This window comes from Zingiber officinale, chromosome 4B, assembly GCF_018446385.1.
Source record: "Zingiber officinale cultivar Zhangliang chromosome 4B, Zo_v1.1, whole genome shotgun sequence".
NCBI classification, from domain to species: domain Eukaryota; kingdom Viridiplantae; phylum Streptophyta; class Magnoliopsida; order Zingiberales; family Zingiberaceae; genus Zingiber; species Zingiber officinale.
The window spans coordinates 93826533-93844826 of record NC_055993.1 but is presented as its reverse complement, the minus strand read 5'-3'; the positions used below and the strand labels follow the sequence as shown (position 1 = coordinate 93844826).

The following is an 18294-nucleotide window of genomic DNA, read 5'->3' as shown; positions in this document are numbered from 1 at the left end:
GACTCATATATTCATTTATGAAGGGTATAATATCTTTTATCTACGGAGATGTTAGACGTTCTAAATCCCTATAAGCTTTGTCCTGCATATCAGTAGACCCTTGAAAGGGGTCTTCAAGAATAAATACCCTTCTAATTTGAGAAATTATATTTTGCGTACCGTTACGACCATCTACTGATTTGACTAACTCCTGGTATTCATTTGGGAAGGTCATTCGCCATTGAATCCAGGTTAATCTTTCAGCTTCTCCCAACAGGTTTTCAATAAAATTAGCTTTGTCTTGAGTATCCGCAAAATTTTGTAGGGCAACCACATTCTTTGCAATTGCTTCCCATTGTAGGAAAACATCTTCTATCTTCCCAAGTTGCGTTGGTAATGTTAAAATTGCTCCGGTTTGTTGCTGAGCAGATGGTAAATTCCGCCATTCAGATGTATTATTTTTTTTGAAATTTCCCCGCCCTTTCATATGAATCCCGGCTCTGCTGCTATGCTTATAGGTTCAGGTTTGGGCCTTCTTTCTATTGGGGGATAACCAATCGGGTTCATAGTAGCATCTGCTGGAGGATGATACTGGGAAATCGCCTCTTGAGAGTAGATATGTTCAGATAATTGCTTTATTTATGGGTATTCCATTAGTCATTCGGGTTCAGGTTCGGTTGTCCCGATGGCAATAATATTATGAGCATCATCAGCTTCTTCAGCAGCTACTGCTGCTGCTGCTGTTCAGCCTCTCCACCAACTTCTAGTGCGAAGGGATTAGTTAATTCTTCAGAAGAATAACCTATGGAAAGATGTTCAAAGGGGTGTGAAGCTAAATATTGTAAATATTCAATGTAATCATTGTTATCGGACTCAGACTCTGGTGTCATTGTTTCTGAGAGAGCCATGCATAAATATTTACTGGAGGATGTTGTTGGTAGTGAATCCATTTGCCGTTGTAATTCAGCACGATATGTTCTGGAATCTCTAAGTATTCGATAAGTGTCTTCAAAACTTTCTCTGTAGGAATACCACTCTGGCTCATTCAATGTTTCTTCACTTATGAGAGCCCTTCGAGCTTGGATACAAGCTTGGATCTCATGACAGTCTCCATCATTGGCGTGTTGTATTGCAGCTTTTGACTTGGGTGCTTGGTATTTAATATATTCCCGATCATCAATATAATCAGGGTGGGGTGCCACATAATATTCATATGGAGCTGTGCTTCCTTCACCATTATCACAATTAGGACATCTATCACAGAGTGGGTTTGCTCTTTCACTGGTGCATGGGTACCGTTGGCTTGTTGAGCCAAAACCCTTGTCATGTCATTTTGTTTTGTCAAGATCATGGACTTGAATGATTGGAGGAGTTTTACAGCATTCTAAAATGAGTTGGGCGATACTTTCTCCTTCTGCAAAATCCATATCATCATCAGAATAATTATAAACAAGGATTTTAATTTCACCTCTATAATCAGGGTCAACCACTCCTCCTCCGATGATCATGCCCCTCATGGCATAACTATACCTTGGTGCTATTCGAGCATAAGTCCCTTTGGGTACTTTGATGCTAATGCCTGTGTTCAGCATGGCCTGCCCATATGGTTGAATATGGTAGCCTTGATTGACAACGAGATCATACCCAGCGGCCCCTTCGGTCTTCCTTTGTGGTAGGATTGTTGTGCTTATGAGACATTTGACATATAATACATCTTCTTCGTCATCCTTTAATAAGACTGCAATAGTATGAGCTCTTTCTTCGTCTTCATCATCATGATGGTCATTTCTTGCTTGTATAAGTGCTGATGCAACTTGATAATTTTCATAGTGTAGTGAAATTCTACCATCTAGTAGGTTCCTTGTATTTACCTCAGTCGGTTGCATCGGAATTTTAATTGTGGATTGTCTAATAATCCAATTTTGTCTGAGAATATCTCTTGTATTATATCGTCGCCCTGGTAGTGCTCTTATTCCGTTACTTGCTAAGTAGTCGACGACGTTTTGGACTTCATAGGCGAAGCCTACATTTGGTGTATTTGAAAGTCTTCCAACTAACCTTCTTGTAAGTAGCATGTTAGCGTCCCCATGCTGCCATGCTTCGTATCCTCGAGCAAGGATGGATATTTGAATATTTCTGTAAAAATCAGAGATTGTTAGCATGGTATCAGGTATTACATATACCAGTTGACTTCCTTGTGTGAAGTCCATTTCCATTGTTACGAAGATAGCCTGATCTCCCTGCCACCTGTTATCTCTGAATACCACAAGAGCTAGTGTTCCCTCTTCTTGTCGGTGTAAGATTTGAATGCGGACCTGAATGACCCCCATATGGATGAATCGCATCCCACTGCATTGTAGTTGGTTGAAGTTTTCTGGTTGTATGAAAGGTATGTCTACTTGATTAGTAGTTACCAGTAAAGCTTCTTCAGAATGGTGGGTGTATACCCGGTGATGTGTATCATCTTGTTGAGAATGGTATAAGACTTCAGCAGGGACAATTGTAGCTCTTTCTTGCATAGAAAGTCTTAATTGTGCCTGAGGGTCTAGCTGTTGTTCTAGATTTTGGAATGTATACTAAAAGCCTAGCTTTTGTAAACATTTATTTTGAAATAAAAGAATCATATTTGGTCAATATCTACATTTATTTGTTAAATGAGATTGTTCAATTAATTTATATAGTAGATAACATGGAGTGTGGTGTCACACTCAGAAAATCATGATCGATTCTTTATAAATTATAAACAGTTGCTCACGACTAAGATGGAAAGGAACAAACCATCGGAATAGTCGTAGTGAAATTAAGTATTAGTTTATCTTGATTAATAAATTATACTGGTACACTTTAAGTGTATTGAGTAGGACCATTTAGGTATATTCTTTTTGTATTGACTTAATAAAAGAACTAGACCTTAGTTATTATGGAAGTGTGTGCTCTTAATCCTAATATAATAACAAGCATATATATTTAATATTTATTTCTTTGACTTATCAAAGGGTGAGGTTTAGCATGATAAATCAATATGTCCGATAAGTTGGGAAATGATATTACTTATAGTATGTGTTGTTGATTATAGAAGGAATCTGTGTCCTAGTTATATAGGCTGAGAATGTCTCCAAGAGGAGCTCATAAGGATTGTCATGTTAAACCCTGCAGGTGGACTTAGTCCGACATGACAAAGAAGTTGAGTGGTACTACTCTTGGAGCTAGATATTAATTAAGTGAGTTGTCAGTAACTTACTTAATTAGTGAACATTCATAATCTTAAACACAGGGAGACTAACACACTCATAATAAGAAGGAGTCCATAATGTAATATGGGATTGGTGCGGTAGTGCGATAATAACTCTCTAGTGGAATGAGGTATTATCGATGAACTTGAGTTGTGTGTTCGGGGCGAGCACAAGATACTCAAGCTCATCGAAAGGACAAAACCAATTTCTCCTCTAGGTCCCTGTCGTAGCCTCATTATAGATTCAAGTCTATCCAAATGTAAGGCTCTTCTTGGTGTCCAAGAAGTGGGCCGGTCCAATGCTTGGTGACCAAGCAAGGGCCGGCCACATCCTCTTTATAGGGGCCGACCCTATTGCTTGGTGACCAAGCTTGTAGGGGCCGGCCAAGATTAATTTAAATAGGAGGGTTGTTTTGAATTTTTAAAATCTTCTCTTTGTAGAAAACTATAAGTTTTAAAAGAGAGATTTTAATTTTTAAAAACTTTCCTTATTTGAATTTGGTCACATGTTTTAATAGAGAGTTTTAAAAGTTTTAAAACTTTCCTTTTTTAACCATCCTCATGGTTTAAGAAAAAAAGGAAGATAAGTTTTAAAATTAAAATTTTCTATCATCATGTTAAAAAAGGAAATTTTATAAGAGAAGTTTTAAATTTTAAAACATGATTTTAATTTTTAGAACTTTCCTTTTTTAACTCCTACTTTAGGAAAGAAAGCTTGTAAATTTTATAAGAGGATTACTTCTTGTAAAATTTTAAAAAATATTTTTTCCTTATTCCTCTTGATGAGGTGGTCGGCCACCTTGCTTGGTGCCCAAGCAAGTGGCCGGCCATATTAAAAATAATAAAATCATCAAATTTATTTTTGGTGATTGATTCAATCAAGAGGAAAGAAAAGGAAAAGTAAAAGGGAAAAGGAAAAGCTAGAGGAAGATTTTAATTTTTGTAAAAATTCTTCCCTTATTTGCCTTGGGCAACTAATATAAAAGAAGGGGTGAGGGGGCTTAATGAGACACAACTCTTATTCTTTTGCTTGCAGATCTCAAGTGGCCGGCCCCTCTCTCTTCTCCCTTTCCCTTTGCTCTCTTCTCCTTGGTGGTGGTGGTGGCCGGATTTTAGAAGAAGAGGAAGAAGCTTTTGGGTGGTGTTCATCTTGGAGGATCGTCACCCACACGACGTCCAAGGCGAGGCAAGGAATACGGCAGAAGATCTCGAGATCATTAGCTTACAAAGAGAAGGTATAACTAGTAATTTTCTTCCGCATCATACTAGTTATTTTCTTTGTAAGAATTCTAAATACAAGAGACAATTAGATCTACTTTATCGAATTTATTTTTCGAGTTTATGTTTTCTTCTTTTTCGAATTTGTGATTCGATTGTTCTTTTTGATTAACCTAGAGTTATTTAAGGAAATTAAATATTAGCTTTCCTTAAAAGGCTTTGTTTAGGTGGTGGTGGTTGCTCCCATATCCAAGAAGGCCATGTGCCTCGCCATGCAGTCCTGGAAGCCAATTTTAGAAATTAATATTTAATGGAATTAATAACATAGGTGGATTTGAATCAAGAGTGTTAAGTTCCGCTTGAGATTCAAATCTAAACAATTAAGAACAGATAAGTTAAATTTGGAATCAATGATGTTAAGTTCCGTCTGCGATTCCTAATTTAACTTCTAAAGAACACAATAGGTTATTTAAGGAAAGGTTCGACACTTGTACAAAAATTTTTTTACAGTGGAGCCGATACGTTTTCCTAAGACTAACCAACAATTGGTATCAGAGCTAGGGTTTGCCTCTGTGTGTTTTGAATTCAAATAGGTTATGCACATGTCATACATAATTAAGGCAGGATAATAGTATGATGTGCTAACTCTTTGCTTGCAGGCTCCAACTATTATGGCATTTAGATATTGTGTGTGATTGGACCCTTGGACATGTCAAGGGCATTATTTTGTGTGCATGATTGTATGTATCAAATACAGCAGGAGCTGTATTATTTTTAGAATTTTATTTTTTGTTCGATCTAGAATACATGTACATTCTTTTATGGAATATAGGATCGATATTTGTAAAATTCTATATTTGTCGTGGATCGTATCTTTGCGAGGCGTGGTGCTATTGGAGGACCATAGGTACAGCGGAATAAGAAGCAAGATAGATGCGACAACTCGACCCGATGACGGTGGCTAAAGATGGCAGCAGCTAAGATTGGAGCATACTGAAGACAGTGAAGGAAAAAGGCCACAATAGTTGGAAAATTAATTTCCAAATTTATTGCTTTTATTTACTGTGATATTTATGTGCATGTGATGTATGCTAGCATAGGTTAAAATTCTCAATTTTAAATAACTAAGTGGGAGAGGGATTTTAATAAATCTCATGGTCTCCATTACTGGTTTGTAAGTGATGTAACAAGCTTGCGTGTTGGCTCTGAGTGCCTCCCTCCACAACGGATGGGTTTGTTGCGGATCACTAGATCAAATTTCCTTTTATGGATGATTATAGGAAATTATTTAGGAGCGTGTGATCTTCTCCAACTGAAGGGGCACAATCCTATTTAATAGACTTAGTATCAAGTAATAGTATACACTTAGACGCATTCAATAGTATCCTCCCCAACGGAGTCACTGCTATTATTTTGCGTGACCAAAGTGAAACCAACTATTAATTTTATTTGTCATAAAGTTAGGATGACAATATAATAAAATTAATGGGTCACACCCTCCTCTTACAAATGTTGAATTTGTAAACGTCCACACTAACGTGGCATGCAATATTCACGGTGATTTGAGGTGTTGGTTAATTTAAAATAGTATTGTTTGAGGAATCAATATTATTCTAAATTTAGAGTCTTGACCAAAATTTATTTTTGTGATTCTTAGGATGACTTTCAACCCACTGGCCATTATACTGAAAGAGAACAAACTTACTGGTCCCAACTATATTGATTGGAAAAGAAACCTGGACATTGTTCTTACTGCTGAGAGCTATAAGTTTGTACTGACTGAGGCTTGCCCTAATGCACCTGACGGTGACTCTACCCTAGAGGAGATTGAGTATCATAAGAAATGGGTAAAAGCTGATGAGATGGCGCGGTGTTACATTTTGGCATCAATGTCAAATGTATTGCAACATCAGCATCAAGATTTACCAACAGCTTATGATATAATGAACAATCTCAAAGAACTCTTTGGGCACCAGAGTCGGACTGCTAGGCAAGAGGCAATGAGAAAGCTAATGACAACCACCATGACTGAGGGGACACCCGTAAGGGATCATATCCTCAAAATGATGGCATATCTGAACGAAATACAAGTTCTTGGAGGAGAAATCGATGGGGAAACCCAGGTCGATATAATTCTCCAAACGCTACCCAGAAGTTTTGAGAAGTTCCGCCTGAACTATAACATGAACAAAAGAGAGTATACGTTGGTGGAACTTCTGACAGAACTACAGGCAGCAGAAGGTATTTTTCGTCAAAGTTCTCAGATTCACTATGCTGAAAATGGTTCTACTTCTAAACCGAAAGGTAAGAAGAAGAAGAAACAGGTCTTTTCAGCAAAGAGAGTGAATAAACCTCAGGGACAAAAAGCTAGAATGAAGAAGCCGAAGGGCAAGTGCTTCATCTGCAAGCAGTCAGGACATTGGAAGGCGGACTGTCCTCGTAGGAATCAGAACAATAAAGGTATATCTCATACTCTAGTAGTTGAAACATGTTTAGCGGTGTTATCTACCAGCACCTGGTGTGTAGATACGGGAGCCACTGATTATGTCTGCAATTCTTTACAGGGGTTCCAGGAAACCCGACGACTATTTGATGGAGAGATAACCGTCTACATGGGCAATGCTACTAAGGTGGCGGCTGTTGCAGTGGGAGACGTCTACTTATCTTTTGATAGGAATAGAAATTTGGTTTTAAGAAATTGTCTTTATGTACCCAGTTTTAGAAAGAATTTAATTTCAGTTTCTAAACTGTATTTGGATGGATATTGAGTTTCCTTTAGTAAAATATGATTATAAAGAGAAATAAGGTGATTATCTATTCTGCTGCATTGGTAGACAATTTATATACTTTAAATCCAATTTCTCCCACAAAGCAAAATATGAAAATTAATAACACATCCTCTAACTCTAATAAGAGAAAAGAACCTTCGGAAATAAACCAAATGTATCTTTGGCATCTAAGGCTTGGTCATATTAACTTAAGTAGGATTCAAAGGCTTGTAGCCGATGGACTCTTAGGTTCATTAGAGTTGGAAAACTTTTCAACATGTGAATCCTGCTTGGAAGGAAAAATGACCAAGAGACCTTTTAAGGCCAAGGGGTATAGAGCCAAAGATGTGTTAGAACTGGTTCATTCTGATTTATGTGGTCCTATGTCTATCCAGGCAAGAGGTGGTTATGAATACTTCGTCTCTTTTATATACGATTATTCAAGATAGGGATACATTTACCTGATGCGCCGCAAGTCTGAATGCTTTGACAAGTTCAAAGAATATAGGGCTGATGTGGAGAAACGTCTTGGTAAAAGTATCAAGACACTACGGTCTGACCGTGGTGGCGAATACCTCTTTGGAGAGTTTAGGAATTACTTATCAGAAGTCGGGATTCAATCCCAATTGTCTGCACCTAGTACACCCCAGCAGAATGGTGTGGCAGAACGAAGGAATATGACTCTTATGGAAATGGTTAGATCGATGATGAGTTATTCAGAATTACCAAATTCATTTTGGGGATATGCTTTAGAAACAGCAGTGTACATTCTAAATATGGTACCTTCTAAAACAGTTCCTTCTACTCCCATGGAATTATGGAATTGGCGTAAGCCTAGTCTGAATCATATCCGGATATGGTGTTGGTGCAGTGGGGACAGGCAAGAGGGGGTTGAATTGCCTGCAAGTAAAAACTAAACCCTCCTCAACCAATTTAAACTCAAATAGATGCAATAGCTACAAGATTAAACAGAACTAAAGTATGAACAGAAAAGAAAGACTCAGCTATTTTAACCTGGTTACAACCAAGAGGGTTGTTAATCCAGGGTGATGAAAGGCGCAGTAAGAAACTACTTCTCTGAAGGCGGAGAAGCCTTTTACACTTTGAAGAGCACATAACTATTGCTTAACTAGAGAGTACAAGAGTTGAATTTCGTTCACTTTTTTCGTTGTTTCTAAAGCTGCCCGAGACCCTCTTTATATAGGGGTTCTAGAGCTTATCAGATCACCTGATTCTTCGGGATCAGGTTTGACTCGAGAGGGATCGGTCGACCGATCCCCAGGTTCGGTCGTTCGAACCTGCTGTATCTGCCCATTCTTCCGTCCAGGTACAGCCTCTGTGGATCGAGCTTAGTTTCGGTCGACCGATCCTTTTGTTCGGTCGACCGATCGGCCAACGGTCTCCAGCTGAGTTGGCCCGATCAAACTACTCGACTTGGTCTCTGGATAAACTTGGGTTCGGTCGACCGATCAGCATGTTCAGTCGACCGATAAGCTCTACCAACGTTCAGCCTCTGACGTGGCATCTGACGTGTCTGCTGAGGTTGATTTCTGATAAAGAGGGGTTCGGTCAACCGATCAAGGGGTTCGGTCGACCGAACCGTTGACAAGTCAACTCCCTGTTGACTTGCTTCGGTTCGGCTCCATGGGTGATTGCGGCCTACCGGAATAGGGCTCACCCGAACCCAATTCCGGCCTTCTCCTCGAGCAGGCTTCCGTCCGGCTTCTCGTCCCTCGAACGTCGCACACGTTATTCTCGCTCCACCGGAGTACTCTTCGGCAGCTCTCTCGTCCTTCGGACGCACCGAGCCCGTCAGCTCCCTTCCCGTGCCGTCCTTCTCGCTAGCTGCGTCTTCCGCTCGACTTCCTGTGCTCCTAAGTTCCTGCACACTCAGACACAGGGTTCAGACAAAACGCAGGACCTAACTAACTTGGTTGATCACATCAAAACTACCACGGGGGTCCAACATATGGGGTAGTCCAGCACATGTGCTGAAGGGAGATACTGACAAGTTGGAATCATGTACAGAAGTTTGTCTGTTTGTGGGATATCCTAAGGGAACGAAAGGTGGTTTATTTTATAATCCTAAAAATTAGAAGATCATTGTTAGCACCAATGCTCGATTTTTAGAAGAAGATTATGTAATGAACCATAAGCCCATGAGTGAAATAGTTCTAGAAGAAATAAGAGAGGACACGTCTACTTTAATACCAACAGTACAAGTTGAAGTACCACAAGAGACTGTAAAATGTGTCACACATGATACACAACCACAGACGGTGCCTCGTCGTAGTGGGAGGGTTGTAAGGCAGCCTGAGAGATTCATGTTTTTGGGAGAGTCTTCGGGCTTGATCCCGGGTAAACATGAATATGATCCCCGGACATATAACGAAGCACTCCAAGATATAGATGTAGTATCTTGGCAAAAGGCAATGAATTCTGAAATAGAGTCTATGTATTCTAATAAGGTCTGGGAGCTTGTAGAACCACCTGATGGTGTAAAAGCCGTTGGATGCAAGTGGATCTACAAAAGGAAAAGAGGGATAGATGGGAAGGTAGAAACCTTCAAAGCAAGGCTTGTTGCGAAAGGGTACACTCAGAAAGAGGGAATCGATTATGAGGAGACTTTTTCGCCGGTAGCTATGCTTAAGTCTATCCGGATACTCTTATCCATTACCGCTCATATGGATTATGAGATTTGGCAAATGGATGTCAAGACAGCTTTCCTTAACGGAAGTCTTGAAGAAAACATCCATATGAAGCAACCAGAAGGGTTCATTGAAAAGGGCAAAGAGCATCTAGTGTGCAAGCTCAATCGGTCCATTTATGGACTGAAGCAAGCTTCAAGGTCTTGGAACATTCAGTTTAATGAAGTAATCCAGTCATATGGATTTATTCAGTGTCCGGATGAGTCTTGTGTATACAAGAAGTGTAACGGAAACGTGGTGGTTTTCTTGTACTGTACGTAGATGATATTTTGTTAATTGGCAATAATGTCAAAGTATTATCGGACGTAAGGGTATGGTTGTCCAAACAATTTGATATGAAGGACTTAGGAGAATGTGCACACATTCTTGGGATCAAAGTCATAAGGGATCGCAAGAAAAGAATATTATGCCTATCTCAAGCTTCATATATAGATACGATCCTTTCTCGTTTTAGCATGCAAAACTCTAAGAAAGGTTTCTTACCTTTTAGGCATGGAGTAGCCTTATCTAAAGAGATGTCTCCGAAGACATCGAAGGAGATAGAGGACATGAAGGCAGTTCCTTATGCTTCGGCTGTAGGAAGCCTTATGTATGCAATGCTGTGTACGAGACCTGATATCTGTTTTGCCGTGGGCATGGTTAGCAGATATCAGAGTAACCATGGACAAGGACATTGGACTACTGTGAAGTATATATTAAAGTACCTGAGAAGGACTAGAGATTATATGCTAGTCTATCAAGCAGACGATTTGCTCCCTGTGGGTTACACGGATTCGGATTTCTAATCAGATAGGGACTATAGTAAGTCTACGTCAGGCTATGTGTTTACTCTAGGATGTGGAGCCGTTGCATGGAGGAGTGTTAAGTAGAAATGCGTCTCGGACTCAACCAAGGAAGCTGAGTATGTGGCAACCCCTGAGGTAACCAAAGAAGCTGTATGGCTCAGGAATTTTCTAATGGACTTAGATGTGATTCCTGGTTTGCCCAAGATCATCACAATTTATTGTGATAATAGCGGTGCGGTTGCAAACTCGAAGGAACCACGAGCCTATAAAGCAAGTAAACATATAGAGCACAAGTACCACCTGATACGAGACATCGTCAAGCGAGGAGAAGTTGTCGTCGCCAAGATTGCATCAGCGGATAACCTGGTAGATCCTTTCACTAAAGCCCTTCCGGCGAAAGCTTTTGATCGGCATGTGGAGGGGATGGGAATCAGATGTATGATAATAGATATGACAACTTAGTCTTTTAGTATAAGTGGGAGATTGTTGGAATGTATACTAAAAGCCTAGCTTTTGTAAACATTTATTTTGAAATAAAAAAATCATATTTGGTCAATATCTACATTTATTTGTTAAATGAGATTGTTCAATTAATTTATATAGTAGATAACATGGAGTGTAGTGTCACACTCAGAAGATCATGTGATCGGTTCTTTATAAATTATAAACAGTTGCTTACGACCAAGATGGAAATGAACAAACCATCGGAATAGTTGTAGTGTAATTAAGTATTAGTTTATCTTGATTAATAAATTACACTGGTACACTTTAAGTGTATTGAGTAGGACCATTTAGGTATGTTCTTTTTGTACTGACCTAATAAAAGAACTAGACCTTAGTTATTATGGAAGTGTGTGCTCTCAATCCTAATATAATAACAAGCATATATATTTAATATTTATTTCTTTGACTTATCAAAGGGTGAGGTTTAGCACGATAAATCAATATGTCCGATAAGTTGGGAAATGATATTACTTATAGTATGTGTTGTTGATTATAGAAGGAATCTGTGTCCTAATTATTTAGGCTGAGAATGTCCCCAAGAGGAGCTCATAAGGATTGCCATGTTAAACCCTGCAAGTGGACTTAGTCCGACATGACAATGAAATTGAGTGGTACTACTCTTGGAGCTAGATATTAATTAAGTGAGTTGTCAGTAACTTACTTAATTAGTGGACATTCATAATCTTAAACACAGGGAGACTAACACACTCATAATAAGGAGTCCATAATGTAATTTGGGATTGGTGCGGTAGTGCGATAATAACTCTCTAGTGGAATGAGTTATTATCAATGAACTTGAGTTGTGTGTTCGGAGCACGGGACACTCAAGTTCATCGGAAGGCCAAAACCAATTTCTCCTCTAGGTCCCTATCGTAGTCTCATTATACCTTCAAGTCCATACAAATGTAAGGCTCTTCTTGGTGTCCAAGAAGTGGGTCGGTCCAATGCTTGGTGACGAAGCAAGGGCCGGCCACATCCTCTTTATAGGGGTCGGCCCTATTGCTTGGTGACCAAGCTTGTAGGGGCCGACCAAGATTAATTTAAATAGGAGGGTTGTTTTGAATTTTTAAAATCTTCTCTTTGTAGAAAACTATAAGTTTTAAAAGAGAGATTTTAATTTTAAAAACTTTCCTTATTTGAATTTAGCCACATGTTTTAATAGAGAGTTTTAAAAGTTTTAAAACTTTCATTTTTTAACCATCCTCATGGTTTAAGAAAAAAAAGGAAGATAAGTTTTAAAATTAAAATTTTCTATCATCATGTTAAAAAATGAAATTTTATAAGAGAAGTTTTAAATTTTAAAACATGGTTTTAATTTTTAGAACTTTCCTTTTTTAACTCCTACTTTAGGAAAGAAAGCTTGTAAATTTTATAAGAGGATTACTTCTTGTCAAATTTTAAAAAATATTTTTCCTTATTCCTCTTGATGAGGTGGCCGACCACCTTGCTTGGTGCCCAAGCAAGTGGCCGGCCATATTAAAAATAATAAAATCATCAAATTTATTTTTGGTGATTGATTCAATCAAGAGGAAAGAAAAGGAAAATTAAAAGGGAAAAGGAAAAGCTAGAGGAAGATTTTAATTTTTGTAAAAATTCTTCCCTTATTTGCCTTGGGCAACTAATATAAAAGAAGGGGTGAGGGGGCTTAATGAGACACAACTCTTATTCTTTTGCTTGGAGATCTCAAGTGGCCGGCCCCTCACTACAAAAAAATAAGGGTTTATCAGCGGTTTTTCAAGGCCTATACCAGCGGTTTACGACCGCTGCTAACCCTATTGCACCGGTTACAAAACCGGTGCAGGTGTTGGCGACGCTAAATGCAACCTAAACGGTAATACTGACCGGTGGTTTAAACTTATAAACCGCTTCTAATGCTTACCAATAGCAGCGGTCTTACGGTGGGCCTTTAGGAGCGGGTAGTAACCGCGTATATAGATCAATATGGGTCGCCTTAAGGTGGACCTTTAGGAGCGGTTAGTAACCGATTCCGAAGGTCAACTTTTACAAACAGTTAAAACCGGTCTTATAACTTATTTTGCAATTTAAAAATGACGTTTTAGAAGTGGTCTAAAACTGACACAGAAGGATGATTTATTAGAGGCGGTTGTAAACCATTTTAGAAAATAGTCGTTTAGATGCGGTTGTAACCGATCCTATAAGTTTATTATACAACAGTGACACTATCTATAGGAGCAGTTTTAAACCGCCTCTAAATATACAGAATTACCATATTTAAAAATGCTTTTATATCATATTGTACCTATAGATTTCCAAAATGAATGCTCAATTTAAATCAATTGATAATATTAATATTTCACTGCACAAATCTAATTTATATTCATAACACAATTTGGATTACCAAATAAACAAGTCATATTCATATTTAAGTTCAAAATATTCATAACATACATTTAACACCACACTATACCACTAATACAATCCTTTCTTTAATTCCCAAAATATATAGAAACTTCAATAACAAGTTTTCTCCGCCAATAAAGCATCAAAAGACATTTGCTTCAAGCGACAAAAGGCATTTGCTCCAACCTTCAATAGCAACCTTCAAAAAAATGCAAACTTCAAATAATGCAAAGACATATAGAAGGGAAAAAGACATAAAAGACTATATAGCTATAAAGAATGATGAATACCCTTGCGACTTTAGTAGTTGGAAAAAAAACAATACAGGATGAAATAGAAAATTTAGACAAGATCAAGGCACAAAGCAGTTATACATGGTCTTCATAAACTACTTTAACTCGTTCAATGCTTATCTAGTCAAGGTTGTGAGATATGATATTGCAGATCTACAAGATTTCCATCATCAACAAAACTCAATATGAACCATGAAATATCCAAGTTAAATTCTATAAGGAATAAACAACTTTTTTAGAATTTTAGAGAGACCATGGTAAAGGATATCTCATTGTAGCACCTGTATAGAGGAAGTAGTCTGTAGTTTAATATCTCAAGGAGCAATATAGACATACCAGGCTTATTCAAAAAAGATAATGATCGTTGGGTCAAATTCTGCAGATACAAAAAATAAAGTTACAAAAGAGCACATTGTTCTAGTATATTGCTAGCAAGCAATAATGTAAATTTATCAATTAGGTAAGGTTTTTTTTTTCGGTTGAACAATTCAATTTCCTGAACCAGTACAGCAGAGGTCACTTCAGTGAGGTAAATTTTCACAGTTAACAGCTCCAATCAGAGCTATCATACATAGCATTTCAATTAAGTTGAGAGATGATCAAAATTGATGCAATAACCAAAGCAAGATTTGATCTTACTGCTTAAGAAGCCAGAAAAGGCATCACACTAAGCAATTAACATCAGCCAAAATCATACTTTGAGAATTTAATGAAGTCATACTTTACGACTTTAATGACTATATACTAACTTGATAAAATAGTAAACTTATAGAGTCACAAAATGGAGTTTGACCTTGAACCTAATTCAAAATTTAATTGTTTCCAGTTTAATTGTGATAAACAAGATGAGCTGCTAAAACTTCATCTTAACAAAAACATTTCTATTTAAAAATTTCTAACCTGTCTAGTTATTATTTGATTCTGGTGATGGGGAGGATCTACATCTATTTCCTTCCGCAGTTGATGAAACTTGTTGTTGCATAATATTTGTAAGCATAGCTGCCATCTACAAAAATAAATAAATTTGCTATCATGTACTTAACTATACAAATAATTTTAAACAAATTCTTTTATTTTATTAATGTTATTACCTGTGCCGGTAATGATTCAGGTCCATGAGAACCTCCAACACTACCCGACATCATATTGAGCATTACCCGTGCAAAATTTTGAAATTGATCATTTTCTTTCATTTGTCTTTTCATCTGCTCTATTTCCATTTGTCGTTGTGCTTCTCGCAACTTCATATCTTTAATTTTCTCTCCCATTTCCTTAAATTTGTCCGTCATATCTGAATTAGAGTGATAGTCTTGCCAATACATTGAGCTACGTTTACATAGCTCTGGGAACACTTGACTAGGCAGCGCACCAGCTCCTAAACATCGTACCCGACCAGAATGCTCGGGTCCAAAAACCTCACTATATATTGAAAAGAATTAAAGTTGAACCATTTGCAACAACTTTTACAAAAAAAAAATGAAATTAAAAAAATATTATTACCGAAATGCCTCCTCATGGACTTCTATTGGTTGTGTTCCTTCAGGTTTATCTTGAAGGTGACGATCCACAGTCTCTTTAAGTAAATTCTAACAAGAAAATAAATTGTTAATAGAATAAAAATATATTTAAAAGTCGACTTAAAAAGTGAAATATATTATTACCTCAATTCGTATTGCCTCGTCATCAATAAGGGCGCCTCCTTTCTTTCTACTTCTTCGACTCAATTGTTGTATTTCAATACGACTCGGTTTTCTTCCATTTTCTTGAGACTAACAGGATAACAAATCCACATTTAGCACCAAATATCAATAGCATAAATTCTTCTATTTGCATAACAACTTATAGAAAGAAAATAAAACAGTAATAAATTACATTGGTTGTAATTATATAAATTACAGTAATAACAACTTACAGTAATAAATTCTATTTATATAAATTCTTCAAAAACTAACTATATACATTACATTGCTTGTAATCAATTTCTAGAATCCCATAAAACCTTGGAACTTCAAGGATAAGAGCATTAAAGTGTAAAACAGTAAATAAGCAGTGTGAAACTAACTGTAAGAAAGAAAAGAAATAATTTTGATTCTTACAAATTTATATTCCAATGATGGAATATTAGTGCGTCCTTGTGCATGAGTCCCTTTCTTTTTGTTCGCATTTTCTCTATTGATTTTTGAAGTTTTCTGGCACAAAAATTTATAAGGAAATTATAACATCTATAACATATATAAAAAACTATTAATACTAGTTGTACCTCGGTAGACTTCCAATAGTTACATAAAACTTCCCATGTTTGAAGTGTCAAGCCATGAGGAATGGGTTGTATTGCAACAAGCTCTTCTAGTGGAGTATTTGAATCATAAGATGTAGCTTTCACTTCGGTCCTCCACCTTCTCCACGCAGCCCCCATCATTTGCATTATAACTCTTCTATGGCAATTGGAGATACAGAAACGTGCCTATAAACATAAAATAAAATATGTACATGATTTAAATTCATAATTGATATTATGATCTTGTAAACTTACAGTAACAAGTTTCCATGCATCATTCAAGCGATTTGTCGGCATTTTTCTCCAATCTAAAAAGCTCAGGGGCAACACAACTCCATTCCGTGCAATAGTCCCAATAAAATTTGCAAGAGTCGGTTGTAGATCACCGTAAGGCTGTCCCCTTTCATTGAATTTCACTACCAGCATATGATCCGGATGTAATGCATGAATATCTCTCATAATAGTCTTGCCACGTTTTCTTTTCTGAGCTTGGGATGAAGACATGATCTCATTTTCATCTGAAAAATATAATTTTCACTTAGTGTTGCAAAAAATAATTTTCTATTCATATCCAAAAACATTTTTCACCTTGCTCATTAACCTCCTCATTTTGTAGCTCTAATGGTGAATGAGATGTTGTATCTTGTGATTCATTTTCATGATCAACTCCTCTATTACTCAATTCTTCTCTCGTAGATCGTCTTTGGCTATTTTGTATTTGCTTTCGCATTCTTTTGTTTGCCATTTTCAAAAGTTACCTACAAATCACAATATAGAAATATGAATGAAGTTTGAAGTGTAAAATCTGAAATTGTCATAAAATGTTCAAGCATAATAACAAAAGAGAACAAATTTTCTGCATTAAAAAAACATCTAGATAATTAACTCAGATATCAATAACAAAAGAGAAACAATGTTCTGCATTAAAAAAACACAAGGAATGAATTGTATTAGTCAAAATGCATAACTCTAGTAGCTGTAAGAAAAGATTTCTGTCAAAAAAAATTTAATCTAGTTGAAGTGGTTGAAGACCTACTTGAGCTGAAAATCACTATAAACAATAGCATAAATAGAGTTGGTGACGACAACACTAAAGAAACACTAACGAAAACAGAACTATGTTGTTCATCATGCTGCCTTCTTTAGTGATATTTACCAATATAAAAGTTATACAAAATTAATCTGATTTGATGAAGATTCAAAGGGACCGAAAGATAACATAATTGAGAACATCTAAATGATTGGCTCAAGTATCATCAATGACGTGGAAACTTTAGACCTTGTACACCATATATTTCTTTCAAACTATATCACAAAATAAGGGGAAAAAACTAAAACAGAAGCTCTAACAACACGAACTACATCAAACCTGATAAATGTAACTGCAAAACAATGCTAATAAAGAGTGCTACAAGGATATTTGTATACTTCTCAAATTCCATAAAAAAGTATCAAGAACATTGCCAGTGATTTTGTCTCGGCATTGCTCAAACATCCTTTGACTTGAACTGCCTATATCAAGAGATTCATCCCTTTGACAAAACCCATAAAAAAAATCCTAAACAAATTCCAAAAGCAAAAGCCTTTACCTGCAAAGAGTCGAAGGATCAAAGATAGGGCAAAGAGAGGTTGAAGTATAAAAACTCTAACAGCAGATAGGATTCGAAAATAGGTCTAATAATCTGTAGAAGGCTTCCAAAATCAATATTAAGCAACATAATAAAAAATCGGAATCAGAGGATGAAGGAAACATCGACGGAAGGAATCAGCGGCGGAAGGAAGAGGCGGAGGTTATGGTAGCTGCGTACCTGGGAGGAGACGATGGGATGAAGGTGAGTGTGTTTGTGGTCTGTGGAAGGCGACGAGGCGACTTTAGTGGGAATGTAAATTATGTTAAGGTAATGTGAGGGGAGGGAATTAATAGCGGGAATGTGAAATTTGAGTGTGGGAATGTGAAATTTGGGTGGAGTCTTATTTTTATTGTATTAATATTCATATTTTGTTTAATTAATTTAATTTATTAAAATAATTTTAAAAAATAGGGAATGTAAATTATGTTAAGGCAATCGAATTTTGATTAATATTCTAGACCTAGACCGATCAGGCTCCAACCTGATCGGTCTGGGAGTCGCCTGATCGGTCTGTGGACCGATCAGTCCCTAGGCTGA

General features: G+C 37.1%; 1 protein-coding gene across 1 annotated transcript; it reads right to left on the bottom strand.

Annotated features, from left to right (window-relative positions):
• Positions 1-14752: 14752 nt before the first annotated feature.
• On the bottom strand, positions 14753-16871 carry LOC121978398. Its single transcript, XM_042530750.1, has 7 exons — positions 16715-16871; positions 16382-16644; positions 16109-16312; positions 15510-15617; positions 15349-15434; positions 14940-15267; positions 14753-14854 (listed from the first exon to the last, which is right to left on the bottom strand). Exons 1-7 carry the CDS (start codon positions 16869-16871, stop codon positions 14753-14755), a joined length of 1248 nt encoding a protein of 415 aa, XP_042386684.1.
• Positions 16872-18294: the final 1423 nt, after the last annotated feature.

Coding starts and splice junctions, on each gene's coding strand:
- LOC121978398 (XM_042530750.1), bottom strand. CDS start 16,871: ATGGCAAACAAAAGAATGCGAAAGCAAATACAAAATAGCCAAAGACGA. Junction 15,618..16,108: donor ACTATTGGAAGTCTACCGAG/GTACAACTAGTA, acceptor TTATCCTGTTAG/TCTCAAGAAAATGGAAGAAA. Junction 14,855..14,939: donor CTGAATCATTACCGGCACAG/GTAATAACATTA, acceptor TTATTTTTGTAG/ATGGCAGCTATGCTTACAAA.